The sequence below is a fragment of the Zootoca vivipara genome, chromosome 7, assembly GCF_963506605.1.
Source record: "Zootoca vivipara chromosome 7, rZooViv1.1, whole genome shotgun sequence".
NCBI lineage: Eukaryota > Metazoa > Chordata > Lepidosauria > Squamata > Lacertidae > Zootoca > Zootoca vivipara.
In genome coordinates this window covers 36,558,176-36,585,243 of record NC_083282.1, presented here as the reverse complement: position 1 = coordinate 36,585,243, position 27,068 = coordinate 36,558,176, and the positions used below count along the sequence as shown (strand labels likewise).

Here is a 27,068-nt window from a genome sequence, read left to right as displayed (position 1 = left end):
AAATGAATTATCCTAAGCAGACGAATCCTTAATTCATACACTCAGAGAATAGCGTACACACCCACCCAACTCCAAGGACTTTCTCTCTTACATACACCAACTTCCCTCATACGTCTGGAATGTGGTTACCAAGCAACTACTAAAGCTTCTTCTTTTTTCATGGGAAGTAACTAAGATTGCAAAACTGCTCAAAGTTAAACTTCCAACCAGTTTACAAACACAGCTTTACTAATAATTAAAGGATAGAACAGAATAAAGGGATTTGATACATGCTTTAAAAGCCTTGAATATAAATATATCATATGCGTAAATGACTAAGAATCTTTTTTCCCCCCCTAGGTTGCCAAATGTACAAGCTGGCCACAGTGCTTCTGCTTTTTAGGGTTGCCAACTTACTAAAACTATGTTTAAAAGTACAAAGCGCATTTTAATTGCGACAGGACTAGCTCCAGGAGGGTGATGGATCCCATTACATCCCTTAAAACTGTGCATTCTAGCCTGTCCCTTCTAACACGGATCCCACCTGTTAGCACCCAACTGTCCTTGCAATATACTTGACAGTACAGGCACTTAATTAGTATTTTATTGCAAGGCCTTGGGTTATATTGTGACAGAGGCATGAAAATATTGCGAAACCCCAAAACAAAAACCGACGCCTTCTTCCCGATATTTACATGTAAGGGGGAAAAAAAATCAAGCCTTCATTTCTGTGTTACATGGATTTAATTAAAGCTAAAATGTCATTCATGTACATATCACAAGCATTCCCCCCCCCCCACCGGCACAGATGTCTGTCTGGTGCCAATATGCTGTTTATGTACTTCTCTGTCTCAAGCACATGGCCAAGCACATATGCCCTTCTGTCAAAGACGCACAGTGCAGCCTGAAACTCACATTAGGTTCCTAATGAATGATATGCACTGGGGGGAAAGGGGGGACAAAAAGTGGGGCTTTTGGTAACAGCATGTTTTAAAGCTACCTCTGAATTGCAAAAAGAGAGAGGAGGAGGGTGTTATGATAACGCCAGCATCTGTGGATGCCTGAATGGGAGCCTGAAATGCAGCTGGATTTTTCGCAGATTTTGGAAGGGGTGTTTTTGGCACCATGACTATTCCAGGTCCTGGTGATGGTGACGTACAGAAGTGTGACTGCTGCTGAGGAACTCTAAAGAGCCAGAGCAGATGTTTGGCCTATTTAAACAGCATGAATTCTGAATATTCACAATGTGGAGTGGAATATTCAATTGATTTGGCACAGAGATGTGGCATGTATTACCCTTACACTCCGCCCCCCCCCAATCCACAGCAGCTTGCGATCCAAATCTTGAGAACCATTTAAAGTGCTACATTCGACATATTTTTTTAAAGGACAAAGGCCTTAAGATGCAGGCTTCTGGCTATTGATGGCAACACAACTTCTATTTCTGGGCTTGGAAATAAATCACTGTACCTAGGGATCACCTGAAATACAAGGCAAGCACTATGATCCCCATACACTCCAACATTTATCCCATGAAAATACAGGCGTCCTATTCCATAATAATTTCACTATTTATACCCTGCCCATCTGACTGGGTTGTCCCAGTCACTCTGGGCAGTTTCCAACACATATAAAAACATAGTAAAACATTAAAAACCTGCCCTATACAGAGCTGCCTTCAGATGGCTTGGGGACTGGATAATTCAATATCCTACAACATTTCTCCAATGAAAATAGGGATGTCCTGTGGGAAAATGGGACATTCCAGGATCAAATTAGAAACTGGGAGGACATCTATAAATCCGAGACTCTCCCTGGAAAATATGGACACATGGAGGATCTGCCCCCCCCCCCATTTCTTTTTCAGCTCTGATTTTAATCAGAGTCAGAGAAAGCTTCCTATCTTATTTGAGCCAATTTGATGTGAATCAAGGCGAGCTCAACCACCAGCACAATTTTCATATAGTATATGTTTTGGAAAGTAGTTTGTCTGTGCATTTGGACACCTAGAATCATAACCAAATCATAAATATCACAACCAAATTTTACATGGTGGCCTCTGGAGCAGGTTTTTGTCTATGTTTGGTTACAGTTAGATTCCATTTTGAATCAAGATGGCTGACTGAATCAATAAAAACATGGCTTTAGTGTGGCTTGACTTAGGCCTGAATCAGTTCAATCTGCCCTAGAACTGTGCTGCTGTTTCTCACTGTTGCCTAGAAACCTTGGCAGAGCGGTTGTTGACTGCTAGGAAATGACAAAGTGAGGTTTTGGGGAGCTTTGGCAATATGTCCTCATTGGCCCCATCCCTCAGTGCTTCTGCTTTGGTGGTGGCAGCTGCTTTCCCTTCCATACACTCACTCAACCAGGCAAGAGGGAGGCGAGCAAACTGGGAGCAGCGTAATGGAAACCCAACCTTCATCACTGCCCAGAGGGAAATGGCAGGTGAACAGGGTAGGTGGTGGCTCCCTGCCATTATCCCTACTTTCCTGCTTTCTCCTCTGCCTCCCCCAAAGGGCAAGTCAGTGAGGATGGTGAGGAGTACCGGTAGCTGCTTCAGCTGCCTCTGCCTGAGACAGAATCATGGAAACAGAGTTGCAAAGGACCACAAGGAGATAGAAATGCAGGATTATAAATATTTTAAATTAAATTTAAGAAGCGCAATAACAATGCAGGTTGTGGGTTGGCCATGAGGCCTCTGCCTAGAGCCACCAGCCCACCCTAGCATACAGAATCCTAAAACAATTATTTCAGGCTTTGCACAGAGGCAACATAAAGCGTTTAAACCTCTATTTGTTGTGCTATTGAGTTCGATTAACGGTCAAAAGTGATATGTATATCAAAAAAAGGGTCTGATTCTAGGCTGGCATGTGATCTGCAACCTTTCCCAAATGTGTAAAGGCTGATTCTTAATGTGTGAAGATAGGCACACTTATTATTACAGCATATGGTCAGGGATGAACTACCTTCACATTTTAGCAGATGGCAGGGCTGAGAACTACAGAGCCTAGTGTGCCCTGAATCCAGTTGCCATCCAAATAACACATGTGTATCCATACCTTTGTTGACCCTTCTAAAGATTATCATGGCTCCTCCATGAGGACCTTTTGAGAACCGTGTATGTGTAAAAAAAAAGAAAAAAGTATTTGGTGGAATGTCTTAGTCCATTCACAAACAGTCCCCACAGTTCCCCATACATGGTCGAAGCCATCACAGTCAAATCAGGTCACATCAAGACTGTAACATTCAACTGAACATTTAGTAAAGTGGTGCAACAAATCCATTTGAACCCCACCCCCCAATGTTTTGTGGTTAGAAAAGAGATGAAATGCACTAAAAGGTGTAGGATGATGACCAGTTGATGGGAAGACATATAACCTCCTAGCAAACAAATCCAGATGAAATCAGGCTGAATGCTCATTGTTATATAACCTCATCACAAACAAATTGAATTAATACTCCACCAGCAGAACACCAAGGAAGGAGAAGAGGATCCTGGCAAGGGGTGTAGCCATGACTAGTACACACCAGGGCAAGCTGAAGATGGGGAAAGGGAAGTTGGGGACTTAGGTACTCACAGAACATCAGAGGACAGTGAAGGGACAGCTGACAGTTCACAGGAGCCTAGGGAGGTAACACATCTCCACAGACACAGCAAGCTCTAAGGCACCGAGAACAGCAGGAAGTGCACTCCAGCAGACTGAGGCAGGCAAGGGAACACAGCCCAACTCACTAGTTAACCAGGTGGAGATCATGGGGCTCGTTAGGTCTGGGAGGAGTTTGTGATTGTGCAGCTGGATGAGGTTTAGGGCAGGTGAGGGTTACATGCCCATCAAGTGGAGAGACATAGCTGATCAGCTGAAGCAAACCCAGATATGCCAGCCAAAATTGGAAGGCTGAAAGGGAAGCAATGTAGAAGCTCTGGGTCTGCTTACCTTCCTCCATTGATGGACCAGGCTTGGCTGCTTCAGGAGCTCCACTGGATTGTGACTTTGAGACTGACCCCAGGTTTTCTGATCCTGGAGCTTCTGCAAAGGTGAGAACCTGCCCTGTTTGACTTTGGACTGTTCGTTGACTTTTTAGAATGACTACTCTCCAGTGTTGCCCTTGGGATTGTGCATGCCAGAGGGACTTTCCTCCAGGCATGGTGGGATCTTTCCCCCAACCCCTGAATGTTTTTTTCTGGAAAATTTGTGGAAATTCTCCCTCCCCTCTGAAGCTTTCCATTCCTGCCCCCCATCCCAGGTCTTTACATCTATAATCTGCAGGAGCCTGAGTAACTTGTGTAGAAAAATCTGTGATTTGTTATATGGTAACAATAGAGTGGACTCAGTACTGTACAGAATTATTGTTTATGGAATTGCTCTGATTTAGTTTTTAAATGTGAAGGCAACCTCCCTTCCTTTGCTCCTCTGATATTGTACCTATAGCTATACCTGTCGTTTTCTATGAATTCCCATTTGGTTCATAGTTTGGGTCCATTCATTTCAAAATCTTTTTCTAATTCAAGTAGAAAAGCACTACACTATTAGATTTGCTTTTAAAAATCAACACTTGTAAACATATTGAACAAAACTGTGAGACCTCAAGAACAGATGGGGAAGTGGGACAAACAGATGGGAAAAAAACTTTGCTTCCAAAAAAAAGCGGGGGTGGTATGTAAAATTTAAGGTACTTTGAATAGATACTGCATCAGTATCTGTAAAATCCTAAATTCCTAGCAGTGCTATATATACTGTGCAATATACAATTTTTAAGAATTGTAAAGTGAGAAGCGTATGAGATAGGGAAGTTATATTTGTTTCTCAGTTGAATATATTTTATATTACCAGAACTACAACCACTTAGTTTTTCTTGTGTGCATCTGCCCCCTGCCACTCTAAACAATACATTTACTGGCATCCAATACACATTTAAAACACATTACTTTCCCCAAAGAATCCTGGAAATGTTAAGTTTGTTTTGCACACGTAAACTACAATTGGGTCATTTCCAGGGAATGACATTCTCTAGTTTTTTGCTGGCATAAGTGTATCAAAATTAGTACTTGATCACAGTGTGTGTGTGTGTGTGTGTGTGTGTGTGTGTGTGTGCGCACACACACACACGCACACGCACACACACATTCTAATGAATGCATTGCACTGTTTGCAAGCACAGTGACTCTTAGTAAGATTTTAAATCTGAATATGAAAAACTCCACCAGAAGAATGTGTAATTTTGAAGATGCATTTTTACAAGTTCCGGTAACACTTTGCTTGCCCTGCGACGTCTTGGGTACAAAATTCCATTGATAATCGACTTCTCAAAATAACATCATTATGAGAAACAGAGAACTGAATTGCCTCCTACAAATTATTACATATTTGATGTACAAGAACTGGAGAACAATAATCATATCCACTAATATTTCAAACAGAAAGCTTTATTAAAAGAGCACAGGTGGATCGATGGAGTATGTACTTTCAGCTCATTTGGAAATGAAGAATTAACTAGAAGTATAAACGTTTCAGATACTGACTCAGTAAGAACACCAGTGGGTGAATGAACATTATTAGGCATGTACACATGAGCACTGTATTACTAGTAACAGTTACAGCTCCTTTAAGTAATCCAGCAAAGGTTCCAGAGGTATGTCTTGTCCTGGACGGAAAGGTCGAAAAGCTTTGTCAATTTTCAGTGGACTAAGGCACAGATCATAAATTTGATTGTAGTTATGGATTAGGCGCTTGGCTTTTTCTTTTTCCAGCTTGCCTGTATTTGTTAGAGAGGAAAGAGAGAGAGAAAAATATTATCTTCCCCTTTGAACAAAATCAGACTTAACTATTGAGCAAATGGAGCCCTGGTGGTCTGTTCACGCATAATATCAAAGCACAGGCGTAGTTAATGTGGTGCACGCCTGATGTTGGACTAAAGCTCCCATCAGCCCCAGCCAACATGGCCAATGGACAGGGGTGATGGGAGTTTTAGTCCCAACAACATCTGGAGGGCATCACATCGTTACCCTTGTGCTACATTTCAATTCTTTACATCACAGCCAGTTGAAGATTAAAAACGGGCTGCTGTTGGACCCCCTCATTAAAAGCAATTTGGGACAAAAATATTACTACCGGTACCAAGGAGTGAGTTGATCATCTGTGCTCATAATTATAGGCCAATAATGTGCTACTGCCTATTTTCTTCCCTTCAGACATTCATGGATAAATAAATATGAGGTTGACATGAAATACAAGCCAAATACAAAAGCCATCTCCTTAGTGTAGCAGCCCCTTCTCCAATCACAACTATTCTTACCTGTGTTTTTCAAATCAGACAAATAAAGAGCCCTCTCCAGTTTTCTGAACCGGTCTATCCAGGCATCTTGTTCCTCAGCATCAATGGAGTCGTCTGTGACCTCCTTCGTTTGCTCCCAAGTCTTGCCAGCACAACGGTTGGACCACTCTTTGTCCTTTGTCCAAATTACATCAAATTTTCAAAAGTTTAGTATTTGTCAACTTTCTATGAAGATGGAGGAGGGGTTAACATTCAGTTTCAAGTATTGGCTCCTTCAAATCCTCACTAAAGTATTTGGGTCAATTTGTTGGTTAAAAGTGGGGAGATTACATTTTGTTTTGCTTCTGTGACACAGTCATTGGTGTGATTTGGAAAATGAGGGTCCAGTCACAGATTATGGGAGTTAGAATCCAATAAAAATATCTGGAGGGCCCCGGATTTCCCATCCTTGTCTAAGATTCATTCAGATGTGGGAAATATTGTTAGTTTTCCTGATTATAATGCTAGTGATTCTGTCAGATTTTCTAATTCTCCTTTCATGCTGCACTACCTGTTGTGCTGTGGGATGACTTTTTGACCTAAATGCTGGCTTGTTGCACCAAATTTCATTCACACCAGTGGGTGTGGTGTGACACAACAATGAGTGCCATTGAACATAATTGATATTCCTCTCACCCTTTCCACACCTGCATGCTTCTATTTCCTCATGAAAACAGCAGAAAGGAACATTATGCCAGTAAAGGTAAAGGACCCCTGACAGTTAAGTCGAGTCAGACGACACTAGGGTTGCGGCACTCATTTCATTCTATAGGCCGAGGGAGCTGCGTTTGTCCACAGACAGTTTTTCCAGGTCATGTGGCCAGCATGACTAAGCCGCTTCTGGCAAAACCAGAGCAGTGCATGGAAACACCATTTACCTTCCCGCCGGAGCAGTACCTATTTATCTACTTGCACTTTGACGTGCTTTCGAACTGCTAGGTTGGCAGGAGCTGGGACCGAGCAATGGGAGCTCAACCCGTCGCAGGGATTCGAACCGCCGACCTTCCGATCAGCAAGTCCAAGCGGCACAGTGGTTTAAACCACAGTGCCACGTGTGTCCCTATTATGCCGGTATGCTGCCCCAAATTTCATTGCTTTACTCCCGCAATTTTCTGGGTTAAAGGGGGCAGCAAACATATTTCTTTTCCCTTGGAATCAAATAACTTGGGAATAAATACTAAATATGCATTATATTCCATTAGTTTTCAAGAAGTGGCTTTTACATTGTGTGAAAGTTCAAATGTAATGCAGAAACGTCAGGGAAATTGTCATATGAATGTAGCCCTGGACAGTACTGGGCAAATTGCTATCAACCTCATTTCCCTCTTCAGAGAAACAAGGCAGGCCACAATAGTCTTTTTACATAGTTGCATTCAGGATGGGAGCAGATGAATGTGATAAATTCCTTTGGAAAGAAGAGTGATACAAATTTAATCACTACTACTCATTTCTGAGTTCTTTTGCTACACAGGGTTCTAAGCAGTATTAAAGCTTTCAAGCACAATTTCACAGACCCATTTTACAAACCAGACTTTCTTAACAATTTGTGGATGAATCAATATAGTTTTGAAAATACCTGAGAGTCATCTTCACTTTTCTCCTTGTTTCCTCCTAAGATGAAAACAATTGTGAGGTATTTTATTGTTTATTAGTTGAAGTTGTATGATTTCCATTTATTTGGAACAGGCCACTCTCAGATATGACATGAAAACTATTGCTGTGAACTCTTAACACTAACGTGATTGGAGAAGCTCAACTTTGATTCGGTTTTCAGCCAACTTGACCTTGAGTTACCTTCCTAGAAAAATGTTGGGGGTAATCATCACCAGACTTCAATGAGGAAACTGTGCTCTCTAGTGGCTGAAGCACACTATTTCTTGTTCTATGAGATGCAACCTTCAAATATTTTGGACTACAATGCCTACCCGCCTCAGCCAGCCTGGTTGATTGTCAGAGATGGGAGCTGCATTCCAAAACATCTAGAATGCACTACACTCAACTGTCGTGTCATTTGTACCTACAAAATCTGACTTGCAACAACCTCTGGCCCTCAGACTAGCAGCAAGTAGCACAATTGGCATGGTGGCAGCCATAGACAAGTCTCCAGTTCCAATCAAACATGGAAATGCATGCAAAAAAAGAAGCTAGATTTTGTGTGCATAGCACTAGGTGGCCAAAAAGCCATGAGTGCAAGGAAATGGATGTTGTGGGGGTGGAAGGTTCATGGTCCAACCCTCCTTGCACATAGGCTTTATCATCACCAGTTCTCCAGTTGAGACCATCAGGTATTTGGAAGGGGTCAAGATTTAGATCCTATGCTCTCCTCCATAGCAAATTGGGCAATGCCAATATGGGGTTCCATTTACTATTCACCAATGGAGTTTTGTGTGTGCCTGCACAGTGCTTTGTGAATCGACTCGTGCCTCAAACTGAAACCAGCAAATACATGTAGAACACAATTCTATTTGTCATCTTTCTTCTCAGTTGCAGCCATTGATGGTGTCTCATTCCACATCACTGGCATTTACCATTGTAGATCCAATAACACTGTCATATCTGAAAACCTACGTTTCCCTTGCTTATACCTCTTTGGACTATATGGCATGATAGCAGGGTGTGTATTGCAGTTAAGAGTGAGTGTGTGTGTGTGTGTGTGTGTGTGTGTGTGTGTGTGTGTTGAAATAGTAACACATGCCTGGGCTTAGGGAATGCATACAGGCCCTCTAGCCAAGTTGTGAATTCGCCTTGGGGAATGGGACATACCATATCCTGGACAAGGGCAAGGAGCTAAATCTGAATTAGGAATGTCCTTTAGCGGAACCACAAAAAGAGAGGCAACTCTGGCAGGTTTTCAAAACAGGATGGAGTGATGGTGATGGTAGCAAACTAGGATGGCATACAAGAAAACCAATCATTATAAAAGTGGAAAACCTGTGGACTTCCATATAATGTTGGACTCCAACTCTCACCAACCCCATCTAATATGGCCAATGATCAGGGATGATAGTAGCCGAGTCAATAACATGTGGAAGGCCACAGATTTCCCATCCCTGCCCTATAAGATGTCATGTACGATGCAGCCACAGTTCCTCAATTAATGTGACTTCTTAAGGAGACTAGTTCATTTTTTCCCTATTAAACTGTCACCCTCACCTACATCTGTCTCTTTCACTTATAATGTTTAGTAGCACTCGGTTCCATAACCTTCAGCTTATATTTAAAGCCCTGTGGTGCTTGATCCTTGAGCAAAGATCTGTAATTTCTCATCTACACTGATTGGACAATGTAGTAAGTTATGGATGGCAGGCCAGATTGTGAGGCATGAAATTAAACCGTGGGAAAGATGAATCAATTCCCAGGAATGAATAGCATTTCTAGTTGAGAAGACAGCTGGTTTGCCTGCAGCCAGATGGTTAAAGTTCAAGCCCAACTGTTGCATGCTGATCAGTCTCTGTAGCAATGGTGGCTATTGGCTCAACTCCGTGCTTAGTCACCTCCTGAATATTAAGTATCCCAGAGAGCTTTCTAAAGATAATTAGATTAATACACTGCCTAAGTCAATGTCTCACATCCATCACTCCTTTCACAATTTCCTTTTTTTAATAAACAACAACCCAAACCCACAATTAGCTAGCACTCTGTAAATCACATGCCCAACATTATAATTGTTTTAACAGGTGCATTGTAGTCCCTTGAGGAGCAGTATTATACTACCTATTTCATAGATCTTGTGGAAGTGGTTTATAATACCACCTCTGTCATCTTTCTAAGAGTGCAGCATGAAGCACCCAGCAATTCTAGAACAAAGTCTGAAAATTGTCTCCTACTCTTTAATACCTAAGGTTAGATTCAGATGTGCAAGCTAATGGAAGATAGACCTATCAATCTAATTGCCATCCCAGCCAAATGGATTCTCCATGTTGAGAAGCACCCTGAATGGCCAGATGGTGTAGAGAGAGAATTCTTGTCACCATCATTCCCTGCTGAATAGCTTTACTGAATGTATTGGGAAATGAATCTGGTCTAGATAGATCTTTGTCCTGATCCAGGTTAATATTTAAAATGTTATCTACTAACAACTCATTTACTAATAACTCATGGAAAAGACCCTGATGTTGGGAAAGATTGAGGGCACTAAGAGAAGGGGACGACAGAGGATGAGATGGTTGGACAGTGCTCTCGAAGCTACAAACATGAGTTTGACCAAACTGCGGGAGGCAGTGCAAGACAGGAGTGCCTGGTGTGCTATGGTCCATGGGGTCACAAAGAGTCGGACACAACTAAACGACTATCCAACAACAACAACTCATCTGGATTCCTTCACCTCAGGCAAACCTTTCACCTCCTTGGGCGAGACTTCCCAGGTACATTCCAAGTGAATTGTACTCAGTGCATGTTGAAGTGTTTCAGTTTAATGAAAATAACTTGTCCATTTAATTATTGAGAATTTCAGGGAGTGGTGCCCTAACTGAAACTCCTCTAAGAAAGCCCAATTAAATTTCCTTAGTCATTATACCATGTAATTCGTGCAGGAAGTGATGGAGTAGGAAATCCCCAATAATTTGTTAATTCTGTCTGAGGCAAGTTCTGGGCTGTGATATTAAATTCCAAAGTGAGCTTCTGTGATTTGAAGGCGCAGCAAACTGTCAAGATTCATGCTATCTTCTCAGTGAAGATGTTCTGATTCAGAGCTGATTAGCAGAGCTATTGCTAATTTTTGTTAATATATTGAATCTGAACTCGAGTCAAGGAAAACTGTTGGCTGTTAGGATTTTACTCCTCGTCTTCCTAACACTTTAATTTTTGCTGCAGGAGGGCATTAGGATATAGTGGAAGTGATCATCTACCATTGCAGAGGGCCTTGCTGCTCTGATGAAACCATGGTGGTTGAGAACCTGTCACCAGCTGTCTTCCTACTGGTAGTATCAAGCACAGGCCCCTGAAACGGGGGTCCTGTATTGGCAGGGCAGAGCGGAGCTCGGGATCAACTGGATCCAAAGTTTCTCCAGCCCTCTAAAAGGGGCCCGGTGGGCTCTTCCACTTGCTACAAATGATATATTTCAACAGCCTTCTCCAGAAATGTAAAATGTTGTTGCCACCTTGTAATATTTAGGTATGATCAGAATAACAGCAACTGCATAGCTTACTTCTGCAAACAAGCAGAGCAGGGTTGGTCCCAGCCTGGACTTTCTTCAGAAACTCCACAAACGTTTTCCATCTACATGAGGAAACATCTCAAGATAAATGCAATATTTGAAAGCATATCTCCTGTTCATTAGGTTCTCCTTCACAACTTTCTATATTATAGTTACATAGGGAGATTATATGTAAGCAAAGCCAAGACATTAATGTAACATCCATTATAATATACATAATATTATATACAGTAATATAAATTGTCCTGCTTTGCTCTGTGATTAGCTCTCTTGTTTTTGCATCATGTGAATCTTCTATCATTCTCAACTGTTCACCTTTTTCTCATTCTCCTATTTATGTATTTATTTAAGGGAGTTTTTTTGGAGAACATATTCTACAAACTGGCTCACAACTTATTTAAATACAAAATGAATCTTTTTAATATACATGTTATAGTAATATTAAAAACCAGCAGAGATAAAACAATAACAATAAATTCAGCCAGACATTGGCATACCAGTCCCAATTCATAACCTAAGCCTTCAAACCCTGTTGGAAAGGATGGGAAACATGAGGCTGCCTACATTGGAAGAGATCAGATTCCATAGTTGTGGGGAAACCACTAAGAAGGCCCTGTTACAAGTACCTGTAAACCTGATTACCGTATGTTACACTGGAGGACACCCAAGCTGGCCCTCTGGTCCCAAACCAACACTTTGAATTTTCCTTCTTTTGGAAGTCCTTTCTTAAGATTTTCTTATTAATCCTTTATCTATTTAGTAATGTTTTTCTAATCCCTTCCCTGTGCTTCATTCTACTACACCTGTTCTTTATAAATTGGTAATCGTTGGAAAATTCTCTTTGTCAGTGGCCTCCTAAAGCTTCATTAACCTTTGACCCCAAAGCCATAAAACCAGCAATCCACTTTGGGACTGGTTTGGAGTCAATTGGATGAGGTTAGGTTTTGGTGTGTCCTTATGGCCTCCCATGGTGAGTGCAGATTACTCAGTTTGGGTGGGGGGCAAGGAAAGCGGGATTTGCAGCACAAAACTAGCACAAAACTTTGGCATCAGTTTTAGAGAAGGGATATTCCTATATTTTGGGGTCATAGGTTAATGAATGTGCCTACTAAAATACTAGGAATTACCAATCTGTGTCAACTTTGATTACATTTCTGGCATTTACTCTAACATCACACATATGATGCTCCCCTGATTTTTGCCAGAAGCTGAAGTATCTCTCTTAGTCAAACCAGTAGCTCGTTTAGTCTGTCAGTAATGATTATCAGGAAGTGTATTGCCCATTGTTCTTAGCAGATGGCGTGTTGTCTAGGTTCAAGCAATTCATAGCTGCCAAGTTTTCCCTTTTCTCACGAGGAAGCCTATTCAGCATAAGGGAAAATCCCTTTAAAAAAGGAATAACTTGGCAGCTATGAGCAATGGTCTTTCCCAATTATGCTACCTGGAAGCTGACCCAAGGGACACTGAGAAATGATTCATACCTAGAATCTCTTTTGCGCAAGGCAGGTAATCTGTAACTGAGCTAGGATCCTTATCGGAGAACCTGTAGGGGAGTCAAGGGTAGACTTCATAACAAAGGAAGCAATGGTGCTTAAGAAGTTAATCCTTTGGTTATTCTTTTTAATGCAGTCAGAAGGAGAAAGCAGTAAAGAAATCAATGGACTTCCTCCTGGAGTTGTTTTTCAGCTTATTTTTTTCACGTCCTATTTACTTTCCATGACAGGTTAAAGAGAGAGCATTACTTTGTGCAATGAGATTAATCTCGCATGACTGCTATCAGTCATGGTGGTGTATTGATCTTAAGCACATTTAATCACAAAGTGGCTCAGAGCTAGATTCTTGCTAATTGCTGAAGGGTTGCATTCACTGTGGAAGCAGGGATTAAAATGGGTAATGCATAACTAAACCAATGACTCCGGCACACCCCATAGGTTTATTTTGTTTATATTGGATTTAAAATCTTTAAAAATGTAATTCTGAGTATGGCTAACCTTTGCTAAATGATTTTTCTTATATTCGTTTTTGGGTTTTTTTGCGATGGTAGTGGTGGGAGCTTTGGCAAGCTAGTATGCAATTGCAACTTATCTATTATATGTTTAATTTAGCAAAGGAAGGCATAGGCATTAATACAGAGCTATAGTAAGACCTATGCATTATGGACAGCAGAATTCAAGAAGCCACAAAGTTTCCCTTGAAAAGATCAGCAATACAAACTAAGCAGAAGGACACCGTCATAATATATGGTGATAACACAATTTATTCCTCTGTAATTTAGCATGAGCCAAGTTATAGACAGTAGATCACATCCAACTAGGTTCTACTCAGAGCAGACCCATTGAAATGAATGGGCTCAAGTTAGTCATGACAAATAATTTTATTGGGTCTGCTCTGAATAGAACTAACATTGACTACAACCAGTACTAGCAGGGAGTATTAATGGCTGATATTGTACTAAGGATTCATAGCCACTCTATATAGGTGCCAACTGAGTGGTACAGAGAGAACTAAAACCTGAAATCTCACAGGGCTAAACTCTTACATTGCATCTTCAGACTCCTCAAAAAAGGGCAAAAATATGATGGAGTATTTTGCAGATATGCATGTCAATGACAACTGTGATAACCTTCAGATCTACCGGTAAATCGTTGAAAATGTTTAAGTGGTGCGTATCAGTGGAATCCCCCGTAAAAAAGAACCACTTGTTCATCTGTTCTAGCTCAATATTGCCCTCAGTGATTGGGGACATTCCTAACCCTACCTGGAGATGCCAGGGATTGAAACTGGGACCTTCTGCATGGAAAGCAGATGCTCTACCACTGAGCTATGACGCTTCCTCAATGCATTTTTGCCATTCCTTCTTTCTCCTTTTCTGTGTGGCACAGCTGCACTCAACAAGGACCAGACTACAAGTTTAGTGGACAGACAGGACAAAACTCTCCCCACCACCCCTTGCATGGGATGTCTTCTTGGCTTTGTAGGAGTCAAACTTTTGCACACTCTGACTGAAAAAACAAGGGAAGCAATGCATGCTATCTGGAAAATTGGGGGCCTTTGGACATAACCACCCAGCTGCTCTCAATCCAGCAATTATGTGTTCTCTCCAGAAACCCAACTCTCTAATTGTATTGCCGCATTCCGGGTCTTAGGGTCAAGATGCACGCATAACGTACTGAAAGGAAGGAAGCATCTCAAGAAAAACTCACTGTATTTTGCCTCTTTTGCCAAACTCACAGGTGCTAACCAAAGCTTCCAAGATCCCAGTGGGCAGAGTTAGTCCGTGCTTTTTGCAAATGATCTCTGTCTACAAATAAAATAAGTTTTGAGAAATAAGGCCTCCCATGAAGTACTATAGTCAATGAGCATACAATGAAGAAGAGCAAACTATGGAAATTCATAACAAAATATTGTTTTGGAAGAATTCTATTTTTCCCCCCAAGCAACTGTCATGTGAAAAGCATAGTCCCAATCCAAGCTGGTGCTTTTCAGCTATGGAGACTGACAAAAATCAAGAGAACTTGAAGAACCCCTTGTTGACTTCATCTACCTCCAAACTAAGACCTTCTACATATGCTGTGTATAACTATGAATTGCCCCTGCAAATATATATTTGTTAGACTAGCAAAATGCCTCCTGGTAAAAGGATTATATACTGTGTGTTTTTCCATAAAAGTTTGATTTTCATTTATGTGGTCCCCTTTCACACTGGGACCAGCAACACATGGAACTACTTAATACCAAATCAGATCAGTGGTCTATTTAACACAGTATTGCGTAGACCAGGGACTTAATTGTTTGTTCAGACCAGTTTCTGAGTTCTCTCCTTCAGGTTGGACATTGTTTTATGCAGAGTATGTACATGTTGTCTTGTCTACATCCTGCGCTCGTGATATTTGGTATCAGCCAGGTGTGTTCTCATGGGATAAGAATGGACCTCCCCCTTCACCTGAGGTGCTCTGATGGGGCAAGAGAAGGGTTTGCCATAGATATGGAAGGGAGGCCTTGGTCCCACAAGATCCCAAGTTACCTCATTCCTCCAGCACATGCCCCCAAAGCAGTGTGAAAAGGACACCAGCCCTCAAATTGAATTTCCCTCCATAAAAACCCTGAAGGAGGAAAGAACCCCCCCCCCCAGGTGATACCGGTAGAGGCAAAGAAAGGAGGAAAAACTTTCTGCCCTCCTATGTGAGCCAGGCAGACATATATTTTTGACAGATCACCTCATAGCTGCCAAGTTATCCCTTTTTAAAAGGATTTTCCCTTATGCTGAATAGGCTTCCTCGCGAGAAAAGGGAAAACTTGGCAGCTATGGATCACCTACCATCAATTCTCCCTCATCTGGTAAGAGAAAATTGGTCTGTTCCTCAGTTATTTCTTTGATCTACATTATCTACTGGCAAGAAGATAGGGTTGGCATACGTCTGGAATATCCTGGACATAGCCGGGATTTTGCCATCTGTAACAGCATCCAGGTGGAAATTGCTTAAGTGTCCAGGAAAATATGGACATATGGCAACACATGTTGGGAAGTGTAGATTTTATTGAATTTCCTTTTTTAAAAGTTTTAAAACTTCATATTTTTTTTAGATTTTGCAAAAAAAAAAAAGAGTTCAACTTAGCACACACCCCTAAAAAATATTAAATATGGCAACCCTACAAGGCGTATGGCAAAAGAAACACCCCATTTTGTTACTGATAATCCATTACATTCCTTTATAGTGGAAACACACTTCCTGTGGCTTAAAACTAGGTTTGTAAGCCACAGAATCTATTTTTACCTCAGAGGGTGAAAGAAGACCTGGGCAAGTCTTATCTTGCAGGCTCAGCTCTCCTTTATGTTCTTTCAGGGTTTGCTTCAAGGCCTGGAAGGCATCTTCCGGAGTCCAAGAACTGTGGAATGATAATGCATGTAACGAAGGGGGCAATTAAAATGGTAATTGCTGTAACAGCCCTATAGCTCACTTTTGACATTTACAGAAGTTGTCCAAGTGCTTTGCGAAAGACCTCCATCTGAGAGGCCAATGGGGGCAACTTACTCAGTAATGCAGAGCACCTGGTAATAAAGCCATAGAGTATTACCACAAGGTGAAGAAGGATTAGATGTGAAACAAAACAGCCGAGAAATCTAGGCTTCCAGACAGCGGTGACATCATAGCTTACAATTTACTCACGGGGCTGCAGGAAGTTCCTTGCGAGAAGCCTGGCCAAAGCTTCCTGGAAGCTACAATCTTTAATCCAGAGTTGGAGAAGCTTTTTGCAGTCTGAGGGCCACATTCCCTCATAATCCACCTTCTGGAGGCTGCATGCCAGTGCGAGGCAGGGCCAGAGGCAAAAGTGGGCAGGACAATAGGTGTAACACTGACTTTTGTACAGCAGGACACATCCCCTCAGTTGCACACAAACCAGAAGATTCTACACACCCATCTCTTTGCAAACAAGCAAGAGACATTATCTACTCTGAGTAGAACCTAGGGGGATGCAGCAACCCCATCAATGATTTAGTGAAATGGTGGGCTTATAACAACTGTTGATATTACTGCAAATATTACAGTCAATACTTAATGATGAGAGCAGAGACCAGGAAAGTATGTGATATAGCAAATATATCCCTAAGGTCATTCCCATCCAGACGAGGTACGCCAGTTTATGAGGGATGATATACAGAGACTGACCAGCATCCTGACTATACTTATGGTTTAAGAGATGCTCCAGAGCTCAGCTGCCAAAGCAGCAATATATATCTCACATAAATGCACACAATTCCTTGCCAGTCTTCTTTGCCAAGGTTAATTAAGGGAAGTCTGTATAATCTCCACTGATGCATCCCAGCAGGCTGCAACGTAGGTGTTCACAGACTCCAAATATGTTTCGTTAGCAGAGATTTTGGATGGCTGCAAGATAAAATCTGTCCTCTTGAGTACTACATGTTTTTTTTGTTTTTTTTTTGTAAATGTCACAAGTGAGCCAGTTTTTCATTTGGAATCCTTTTGAGTGGCTTATAATTACTGCACCTATTAGATCCTGACCAGATGGGAAGTAAGACAGGAAGATTGTCGGAAGGGTGAAGGAGTACAGATACATTGCTCATTTATTAACTGTAAGGAGTAAACTGAAACTTAAAATAGAACCTTTTGTGATGATTCTCCATATTTTGACTCTTCCTTGGAAGGGCTTGTGTTTGCTGTGTCTTGCTTGCTGCCACTGGCATTAAAAACTGGAGCAATTTTTCATAATTTACCTGTATGAAAGGCAAAAAGGTTTATTTTCAAAACAGGGTTTTAAAAGAAACTGTCAAGAAATATCAAACCTAGTGGTGTAGGAAAATACCGATAACATTCGTTGAATTAACTTCATTGAACCTATTTTTGAGATATTTGTGACTATAACCAATAAAAGCACCCTTCTGTCCCCTTCTCAAACCCTAATAAGTGCTGGGCTTTGGGAAGGAGGTGTGAGGGATCTGACAGGGTCCTAGAGTCCTCCTTCTCTTTCCCAAAGCTTAATGAGTCCTTTCCCAGTTTTGGAAAGGAGGAGGCAGGACTCTAGGACCCTGCCAGAGCCTTGCACCCTCTTGCCAAAGCATAGTGCCTCCCTTCCCCAGCTTTGGGAAGGTGGCAAAAAGGCTGGGGGAGGAGTGTCAAATTTTGGCCCCACATAGGATGCCATATTACCAAGGTCTGTTCCTGTTCAACTATGCAGAAGATTTTTTCCCCACCTATCTTCTCCCCCAACCCTACACTGTATACAACATCAAAGTCTCACATCAAATATAACTGAACTGTGAGAAGGACTTGATGATCTGAAAATAGAGACAATGTATGTACTTCTGTAACCCAAGAAAATATTTAATAACACTATGGACAGCATTCTAAGTTTAAACAGTGTTGCTGCAGTTCTGCTGTACATAATTAAAAGGGTTGCATGGATATAATGGTTTACACTGGCTGAGGAAATAGTTTTTGGCCCAAAAAATAAACACCCCACCTTTATTTCAGAGTTAGACTCTCCCCTGACCTATAACATCAATATTCCAAAAGTACAGGCAGGTCTTAAGAAATCCAATCTATTGAGCTCAACATTATTTTTGTTTAAAATGTTGTATTAACGTACCAGTTCTTGGTCATTTGCTTTTGAAAATCTCTTGAAAAGGAGTTTGACAGTGGGTAATTGCAGAGGGACTTCATACTTTAAAAGCAGGTGGCTCAGCTGTGCCTGAGGCAGAAGTCTTGAAACTCTGGGATCCAAAACTTTACATTCTTCCTGCAGTTTTTCTAATGTAGTCAGGTTCAAAGGGCACTGCTCAAGTTCTTTTCTGAGGATACCCAGAAGAGAATCATTCTCTTCATCCATTGGTTTTTGAGCGATATCCTGAGAAAAGGAATGCTTTAAAGTATGTGTAAGGTCTAGCAATAAATTTATTATTTGAATTCATATCTCCCATTTGCCCCAGGGTCCCATACTTTTAATGCATTTACATGAACTGCTTTATAAACTCTTTGGGCAGAAATTAGGGACAAAACAGCAAAGCCATGAAGTTTTGCATTCCTACATGTGTGGCAGGGGGGTGAGGGGCAAATTACACTTGCACAGTAACACCATACCAGTTTCCTGCAAGACAGCTAGCTGTTACCCACAGTTTCTGTAGTCAACTCCTGTAGAGTTGAGTCCTCACTTTCTTCACTGAAATTTTGGAAATTTCCCTCCCCCACTTTTAATTCTCTTCAGCCTCCCTGATTGAAAGTATGGAAGGACAGTTAAGATGTGTGAGGTAGGCAGTCTACCTAGGGCCCACTTCTGAGTGACATGAATCAGATTATCCTGTAAGCGTCTGAAAACAGCCAACCACCCTGATCCTAATTGCATTTACTTGCAAGTAAGTAAAAAAATATTGGTGTAACTTTTTTCAAGATACAGTGGAACCTCGGTTTATGAACACCTCGGTTTACGAATTTTCGGTTTACGAACGCCGCGGACCCATCTGGAACGGATTAATCCACTTTCCATTACTTTCAATGGGAAAGTTCGCTTCAGTTTATGAACGCTTCAGTTTATGAACAGACCTCCGGAACCAATTGTGTTCATAAACCGAGGTACCACTGTATGTCTGTTTTGGATCAAACCCTTGATGTGGCCTTGGCCTTAAGTATTTTAAAACACTCTAATATAAAAAATGCCCAACAGCCAAACACCTGAAACTGCAAATTGCTTCGATTCTACTTAAGTTCAGTTACCTGTTGTCTTTCAAGTTGCTTTAAGAACTGAATTTCCATAGATGGTTTTTGGAGAGTATGAATGTAGGACAAAGACTTGTCACCAGAGGGAGCAGTGACACAATGTGTATTCAGTGGTTTTAAACCCTTGGATAACAAACAAGCAGTTAGAAGAGAGGCAATCAAAGAAACACATTCATTCTGTAAAGTAACTGCAGGTCCTGAAAACACTTTGCATGAGGAAAAAGAGCCCTAAAATTCAGGAAAACTCTCGCATATTAAATATTATATTCTTTATATCCTGTTCTGCGGAAGGAAGGAAGGAAGGAAGGAAGGAAGGAAGGAAGGAAGGAAGGAAGGAAGGAAGGAAGTTTTCAAAACACATAATACCAAAATATTAACTTTGAAAGCAGAGGTAAATAATAACAATGGCAATTATTCTCCTGTCACATGTTGCAAATATTCCAACACTATTATATACAGTATTTTTTATTTTAAAAAATTGCTGCAGCTCTGATTTGTATTGACTGATAATTTTTGCTTTAATTTGTGAGCATGTATATATTAAGATGATAGGGAGATACAGGATCCCAGTCAAATCAGACTATAACCTCATATGAAGAGTTCCTCTGTTTTGGATCTACTGGATAATATACAGTCCTCTCCCTAAACAAATGGTGATTCCATATGATCATGGCAGCCAATATTATATTATAGACTCCAGACATTGCTAGACTCCAACTCCCATCATCCCTGACCATTGGCCATACCAACTGGGGTTGATGGGAGTTGGAGACCAGCAACATATGGACTAACCACAGGTTCCCCACCTATGTTATAACTAATCTATTAGTTGTAATATAATATGGGCCTTATATTATAACTAATGTAAAATCCAGAGGGTGTACCTATGAGAGCCAAAACACCGAAGAATGAGAAGAGATGTTTACAGAATGGGAAAGTAAGAGAAAGATCCAAGTAAAAAAAAAAGCAACAGCATGAACTGGAAGTATAAGCGGTCGAAATTTTAATATAAGACAATTCTGTTTGGAGGAGTTGAAAGTTTTGTGATGACAATTGTTTCTTGATACAGGAGTTCTCTTATCAGAATTTGGTAGCAGCAGAATGTTCTTTTAACTGGACACCACTGTCATTATTTATCACCATCATTAGTAGTAGTAGTAGTCATAACAATAGCCACAGTAGTAGAAAAGATACCTATTAACCATTTATGTTGTTGTTAGTTAAAGAGTAAAGTCTGCTGCCGAGTAGGAAACTATAATAAGCAACCAGTACAGTTGTAGCGACTCACTTTTTTGTCCACAGATCTGCTATCACTTGTCTCTCCTTGTTTAGACTTTTGTTCTTCCTTTTCACCTTTGTTCTGTTGTTCATCCCTGAGACCATAATGGATCTGTTGACAAGGAGGCCTATTGAGGCCTGGAGGGTTTCCATGTGCCTGTCTTGCGTTGTGTGGAGCTATTGTCCTGAGCATGGATTGTGTCTCTGTTTTTACACCCTCCTTTGCTTTGCTGTCAGGAAACAAGCATGCAGTATATTTACAGTATACAGAGTCAAATACGTACTCACTTACATTGTGGAGCAACACCAAAAATATTTGTTTCCTGGAACATTTGCTGTTCAGACAGAAATGTAGTAAATCTATTTTAAAAATGTAGTATAAACACTGACAACTGGGAAACACTGGCCTGCGAGCGCTCCAGTTGGAGAACAGCCTTTACCAAAGGTGTCATGGGCTTTGAAGACACTCGAACTCAGGACGCAAGGGAGAAACATGCTAAGAGGAAGGCACGCTTGGCAAATCCACACTGCGATCAACTCCTGCCCGGAAACCAATGTCCCCACTGTGGAAGGACGTGTGGATCCAGGATTGGCCTCCACAGTCACTTACGGACTCATTGTTAAAACCGTGTTTATGGAAGACAATCTTACTCGGCTACAAGTGATTGCCAAAGAAGAAGAAGAAGCTATAATAGTTATAATCACTATTCTAAAAGCATCTCTTAGGCATACCTTAAGTAACTCTTTGGATCCTGGCCATTATCAATGCCATTCTTTTTAAAGCATAAAACCAAGCTGTGCAATTAAACCTTTTGATACTTTATCAACCAGAAAAGAAAGTTCAGTGGTGGTAAGCCATTTATATTAACACATATCGCCGTGTCCCCATTTGGCCTTTCTCAATCTGAAAAACACTTGCCTGAAGAACTTTGCTTTTTATAAATCGGTGTCAGGGATGTGTGAGAATAACAATTCCAGAACATTTTCCTCCTTTTTCTATTAACTTGAGCGTGTTTAGGTTGTGTTCGAGGTAGCACTAAGCAAAGCTCTCTTGTCAGCACAAGGTTTTTGTGTGTGCAGTGGAAAGTTATTTCTATCTCCTCTCCCCTCATGGGTCCCCCCACAACTCTCCAGAGCAGATTGAGGGGTGGTGTGGAGTGTGTATGGGGAAAGGGGGGGATCCTGTTGCACTAGTGCTAATCCTTGCACCAGCACAACTATGTTGTTGAATATTGCCTTCTGTTATACTGTCTGTAGTGCAATATATATCTTTCCCCTGGTGGCTGGTACACAAGCAGCAGACCCTGTGCTGAAAAACTACTCCTAAACTGCATCGGGGTGTCGCGTAGTGTTAGGAGAGGGGTAGTACCACTAGTGGGGGACATGTTGTGCTCCTTCTGAGGTAGTTTTTCCACCTTTGGTCCCCACCCTGCACTCAGCTCTCACCTACCGGTAGAAGCTATCAGCATGTGACAGCAGCCACACCTGAAGGAGTGGTTTCAACTAGCTAGCTAAACCAGGTGAGGGTTGCCAATGGGTCTCAAACCCTCAGTGAAATGGTACAGCCAAAGGAACAGCTTTTTCTTGCAATATGCTGTTTAAGATGTAGACTAGCGTTGTGTATTCTTGACAGTTTAAAGTGTATTTGATACATCCCACGGGTGCATATTTTTGGGGTCATTCACTTGACCTTGTCCTCATATAGGTAGCAGCATACTCACCCCATTTCTTTTGGATTTTCCCTATCCACAACTAATGTGGTGAAGTGGGAGGAGGGAATCCAACATAAAATTATATAACCCCACTAATATATATCAGATAGCATACTTACCCATCAGTCTTTTCTACAAGGCACCGGACATATTTGCTCCCAATGATTTTTAAGACAGTCTCATAATTTGCATTGAGCCCATATGGAATGTTTCTGACTGAAGCCATTGCCAGCACCTGCTCGCTATGGAAGGCTACTTCCCTGTAACTTCAAAAAGCAAGAATTTAGAGGCTCCCTATCATCCCCTTTTCTTTAAAAACAGAACTGAAAATTCATAGTTAGGATTCCCATATATATTTTTGGGCAAGGATTTACTCATGCTGTTGGTCTTAATTTTCACATGGCTATCTCTGCATGTAACCTATTGGGTTAACAATATGGTATGAGAGAGAGATCTGACACCCCAAGGAAATTTAAATTTCATGTGGGAGACAAGGCACAACAATGTTATTTGTCCTCAAAGAACTATATCTTTCTGTAGGGGCTGTCTTCCACTACAATGATTGACCCATACCCAGCACATTCTGGTTCAATTATGGATACTAACTTTTCAGTATAAAACAGTTGTTCAGTTTCTGCCTCAAACCCTGCACTTTTAGAAGGCTAAATTATATATTTCAAACAGTTAAAACACCTTCAGGAGGATCATTCACCTCTTGATATTGTGTATATTTGGCATGGAAAGTTAATTCTAACCCCCTGCCGCCGCCCCATTCTTCTTCCTCAGAACAGCACAGTCTGCACTTAGTAATGTAATAGCTTGAACCAGTCATGGCAAAATGAAGAGAGCTGTAGACCTTTGTGGTGGGAAAATCATCAGAGCCCCAAACTGCCCCAATCAAAATGGCATGGCAGCATCTCTCCCCAACTGTTTACAATCCTGGGAAATCCTTGAGAAGACCAGCCAGCATATTCAGAACTCCTAGTTTGATTCTGTAGCCCTGCAAGAAGTGTCCAGGGAAGATACAACCCACCCACCCCATGACCCTCTTGTGCAGAATACAACAATCACATATAAATTGTTTTCTATCAAGGGCCATTTCTGGATGAGACAGGCAGCTGGTGTCTACTGCAGGAATCAGATTGTCTTATTCTGAACCACTGGATTGTGTCCTTGGCACACTAATACAGAGGTGGGGAACCTGTGGGCCTCCATATGTTATCAGTCTCCAACTTCCATCAGCTCCAGCCAGCATAGCCAATGGTAAGGGATGATGGGAGTTCAACAACATCATGAGAGCCACAGATTTCACATCTCTGATCTAACAACTTACTTGTCCTCACTGCCAGAGCAGCTTCAACTTTCACAAATATACTCAATATCACTCTCAGGAAAAACAATCACATTAGGCTCTTCAACGTTCCTTTTTCTACATCCCTGCATCACAGTCCGATATCACCCACCTCTGTTGTATTCTCTGTGTAGCTTTGCCCTTTTATAAAGGTGAAGGCAAAAGATTTCCAGCTGTAGCAGCAGCAGCCGCCACCAAAACGAGTGAGCTGCTTTTCACATTCAGTCTGATGACAAATCTGCTGTTTCTAAGGACGCAGTGCTGTTGCTGGGCTGGGCTGGGCTAAGCTTGTCACTTCACAATGAGCGCCACGGGAGGCATGTGTTAGGTTGCAACTGATTGAGATGGCACATTGTTTGCCTGGTTTCTGTAGTGCCAAATTCTCAGAAGTCCTGTGGGTTTGCCTACCCAAGTGGTGGCAACAAAGCCTTTCCTGCAAAACTAGCAGACTGAGTGTACTGTACAAGAACAGGAATTAGCCATTCAAGTGAGCCTTTCAGTAAAAAGAAAGAAAGTTGACTATCAGAGCTTCAGTAAAAGTTCACTTTAGGGTCTTAGTTCATTACCTAAAACCACAATTTTGAGAACAGGAACAAAGAGCAAGAAGGAAGACGATTTGCTTGCTAAATGTAGTATTACTGCTAATACTGCTAATGGCTCCTTTATACGGGAGGGACAAATTATTTAGTACATTGGCACTATTTCACAACGAGTTGATGAAATGATGCTGAATTTAGCCAGGGCAATATGCACCTCCTCATACTAGAGGATAAATTTGTGGTAACGGATTTGAACAGAGTTGTGGGATTCTTTTTCAGCCCATGGGTCTCATTCCCTTTGGGCACCCTTCTGGGAACCACATGCAATCTTAAATAGAGGGCCTGGCCTGGGGAAGCAGCACATAGTGCAATGCGCAAATCAGGTCATTCTATGCCTTAGAAAAAATGCAGAAGTGGGGAGGCTCCAGAATAGGAGACGGCATCCACTTTGCTCCTCCTCAGTTGTTGTTCTGCTGCTGTTCTTCCATGGTTTCGTTCAGTGTATAGTCAGAACTCAGGCTCATTGTTTAAGTCGCTACAGACTAACCACAAGCTGTAACCAAGGTTTGTTCCATAGTTTACAGCTCATGGTTTGTCCAGGAGATCTAAAGCATGAGTCCAGGTTCAACTGAGATACTAAGTCAGGTCAGAGGTGGAGCAAGCTGATTGGGTGCCTGGGGGGGTGCCATGCGCCTGGGGGTGCCATGCACCTGAGGTCAGAGCCAGCCACCCACAGGGGCACCACGGGGCCTCCGGAGAGTCTGCCTGCCTCCTCCCACTCTGCCACCCTGCAGCTGAGGGGAAGGAAGTAGGCAGACTGTTTGAGGCAGTGCAGAGCCTGTGGGCGCCCAAGCCACCGTGTCACTCCCAGGAGAGACGCGTGGCTCGGGCATGCTGCAGGCCATACGGTGAGTGCCGACCACCATTTTGTCACCCCCCAGTGGCGACACCCAGGGTGGACCGCACACCCCTTGCTTCGTCCCTGAGTCAGGTTATGGTTTGGTTTAGTGTGGTGCAACAGCAAAACAACTGGGGAGGAGTGCAGCAGCTGGGAACTCCTGTCTGAGAATGCTTGCACATTAATTGTAAACCAAACTATGACTTAGTATGATATACAAACCAGGCCAATGTAAACAAAAAAGAATGACATATGAGAAGAATGTGAAAAGGCTGTATTATAAATTAACACCCTATAACAGTATCATAATTATTATTTTATATTTCTTACCTGTCCTTCAAAATGTGTGTGTGTGTGTGTGTGTGTGTGTGTGAAGGGGAGTTCATGTACATAATAACCACACATTGGGCACATTCGACAAGCCTTAAGGAGAATGTGCACAAACACCTTCCATAAAAAGGGAATTGTGCACATTCCTGGTCACTATATATAATCCTCAATAGGCCTTGGAATGTTCATATCTCAGCTGAATTTTGTACATTCTCTGGGCTGTATGCACATTCTCCAGTCAGTATGCATAGTCTCCAAGAAACATGTCATCACCACTCTATCTCTAAGCATGGGTGTATTTCACTTCAATTACAAATTTTATAATTTCCTTTTAGATACTCCATTGGAATGGCAGTGCTGGATAAATAGTTTAAAGTGTAGACCCATCTCGTTGCATGGACAATTTTTCCACACAGAGATATGTTGGGAACTTTTAAGCCATTGGCCCAACTCAGTTGACTCACAAGGCAGTATTTAGGAGTGCATCTTCAAATCATTATATGAACCCATTAGAGGCAAAAGGCATGGATCTGTTTTGCAAAAGCTTCAGGCAAAATCATTCCAGGACACTAATGCCCTTTTATTAGAAAGGAAACGGATAACAGGAGTCCCCTTGCTGCTTTGCTCCCCTGTAGTTTTCATGGTTATTAGCAACCAAACACCATCTTTAAGAAACTTGGCATTCCTGCCAGGCTGCATGTCAAGGAGAATCAGAATTTTCATATCATCGCAGCATGGATTTTCCTTCTCCCAAACTACTGTAATTTTTAACCTCACAAGTTTAAGATTGTACCTTAACATTTGTGGGAAACAGATGGCTCCTGCAAGCTGCCAACCTGTTGTTTAAAAAGCCTCTTCCAAGAATTGTTTTCTACCCAGAGTCGCTTAGCATAATTAACCTTTCATGTGATTTAATAAACAGGAACAAACATTTGCCATATCATATTAATAAAGAGAGCCACTTAAGGACGCGCAAAGTTGTTCTTTAAATCCAGAGAATGCCTTAATTCCTTTATATTTCTTTTCACGGCATAAAAAAAAAATCTTCAAGACACAGGTCACCAATTAATGTTGCAAATGCTTCCAACACTAATGGATGTACACAGGAAAAATACTTCTGTTAACACAAAACATTCTTTTGCTGAAAAAATAAATTGGGTCTGTCTCAAGGCAACAGTAGATATTATAGTGGCTTAATTAACAGGGTTTTGGACTTCTGTACAGCAATCTTATGGGACGCAGGTGGCACTGTGGGTTAAACCACAGAGCCTAGGGCTTGCTG

The 27,068-nt window shown here is 41.6% G+C and overlaps 1 protein-coding gene and 1 non-coding gene across 3 annotated transcripts; both read right to left on the bottom strand.

The window, feature by feature from the left end:
* Window positions 1–5,169: 5,169 nt before the first annotated feature.
* On the bottom strand, window positions 5,170–24,251 carry C7H1orf87 (chromosome 7 C1orf87 homolog). Of its 2 annotated transcripts, none has more exons than XM_035121453.2 (12): window positions 24,132–24,251; window positions 22,788–22,928; window positions 20,967–21,186; window positions 19,676–19,801; window positions 18,555–18,812; window positions 17,573–17,682; window positions 16,223–16,334; window positions 14,651–14,748; window positions 11,439–11,509; window positions 7,868–7,902; window positions 6,274–6,427; window positions 5,170–5,733 (listed from the first exon to the last, which is right to left on the bottom strand). In XM_035121453.2, the coding sequence occupies exons 2-12, from the start codon at window positions 22,892–22,894 to the stop codon at window positions 5,573–5,575; spliced, it is 1,452 nt and encodes a 483-aa protein (XP_034977344.1). In that variant the 5' UTR covers window positions 22,895–22,928; window positions 24,132–24,251; the 3' UTR covers window positions 5,170–5,572. The 2 variants fall into 2 exon arrangements, with proteins under 2 accessions (XP_034977344.1, XP_034977346.1); XM_035121455.2 differs by having other exon boundaries at window positions 22,788–22,934; window positions 24,132–24,247.
* TRNAG-UCC (transfer RNA glycine (anticodon UCC)) lies at window positions 14,207–14,275 on the bottom strand. Its single transcript has one exon. It is a non-coding gene; the product is annotated as a tRNA-Gly (tRNA).
* Window positions 24,252–27,068: the final 2,817 nt, after the last annotated feature.

Excerpts from the sequence above, each read along its gene's own strand:
- C7H1orf87 (XM_035121453.2), bottom strand. The coding sequence starts at position 22,894 with ATGGCTTCAGTCAGAAACATTCCATATGGGCTCAATGCAAATTATGAG. Across the intron at positions 21,187-22,787 it reads CTTGTAGAAAAGACTGATGG|CAAAGCAAAGGAGGGTGTAA; the intron begins GTAAGTATGCTA and ends GTTTCCTGACAG. Across the intron at positions 14,749-16,222 it reads GTCTTCTTTCACCCTCTGAG|ACAGAGATCATTTGCAAAAA; the intron begins GTAAAAATAGAT and ends TTTTATTTGTAG.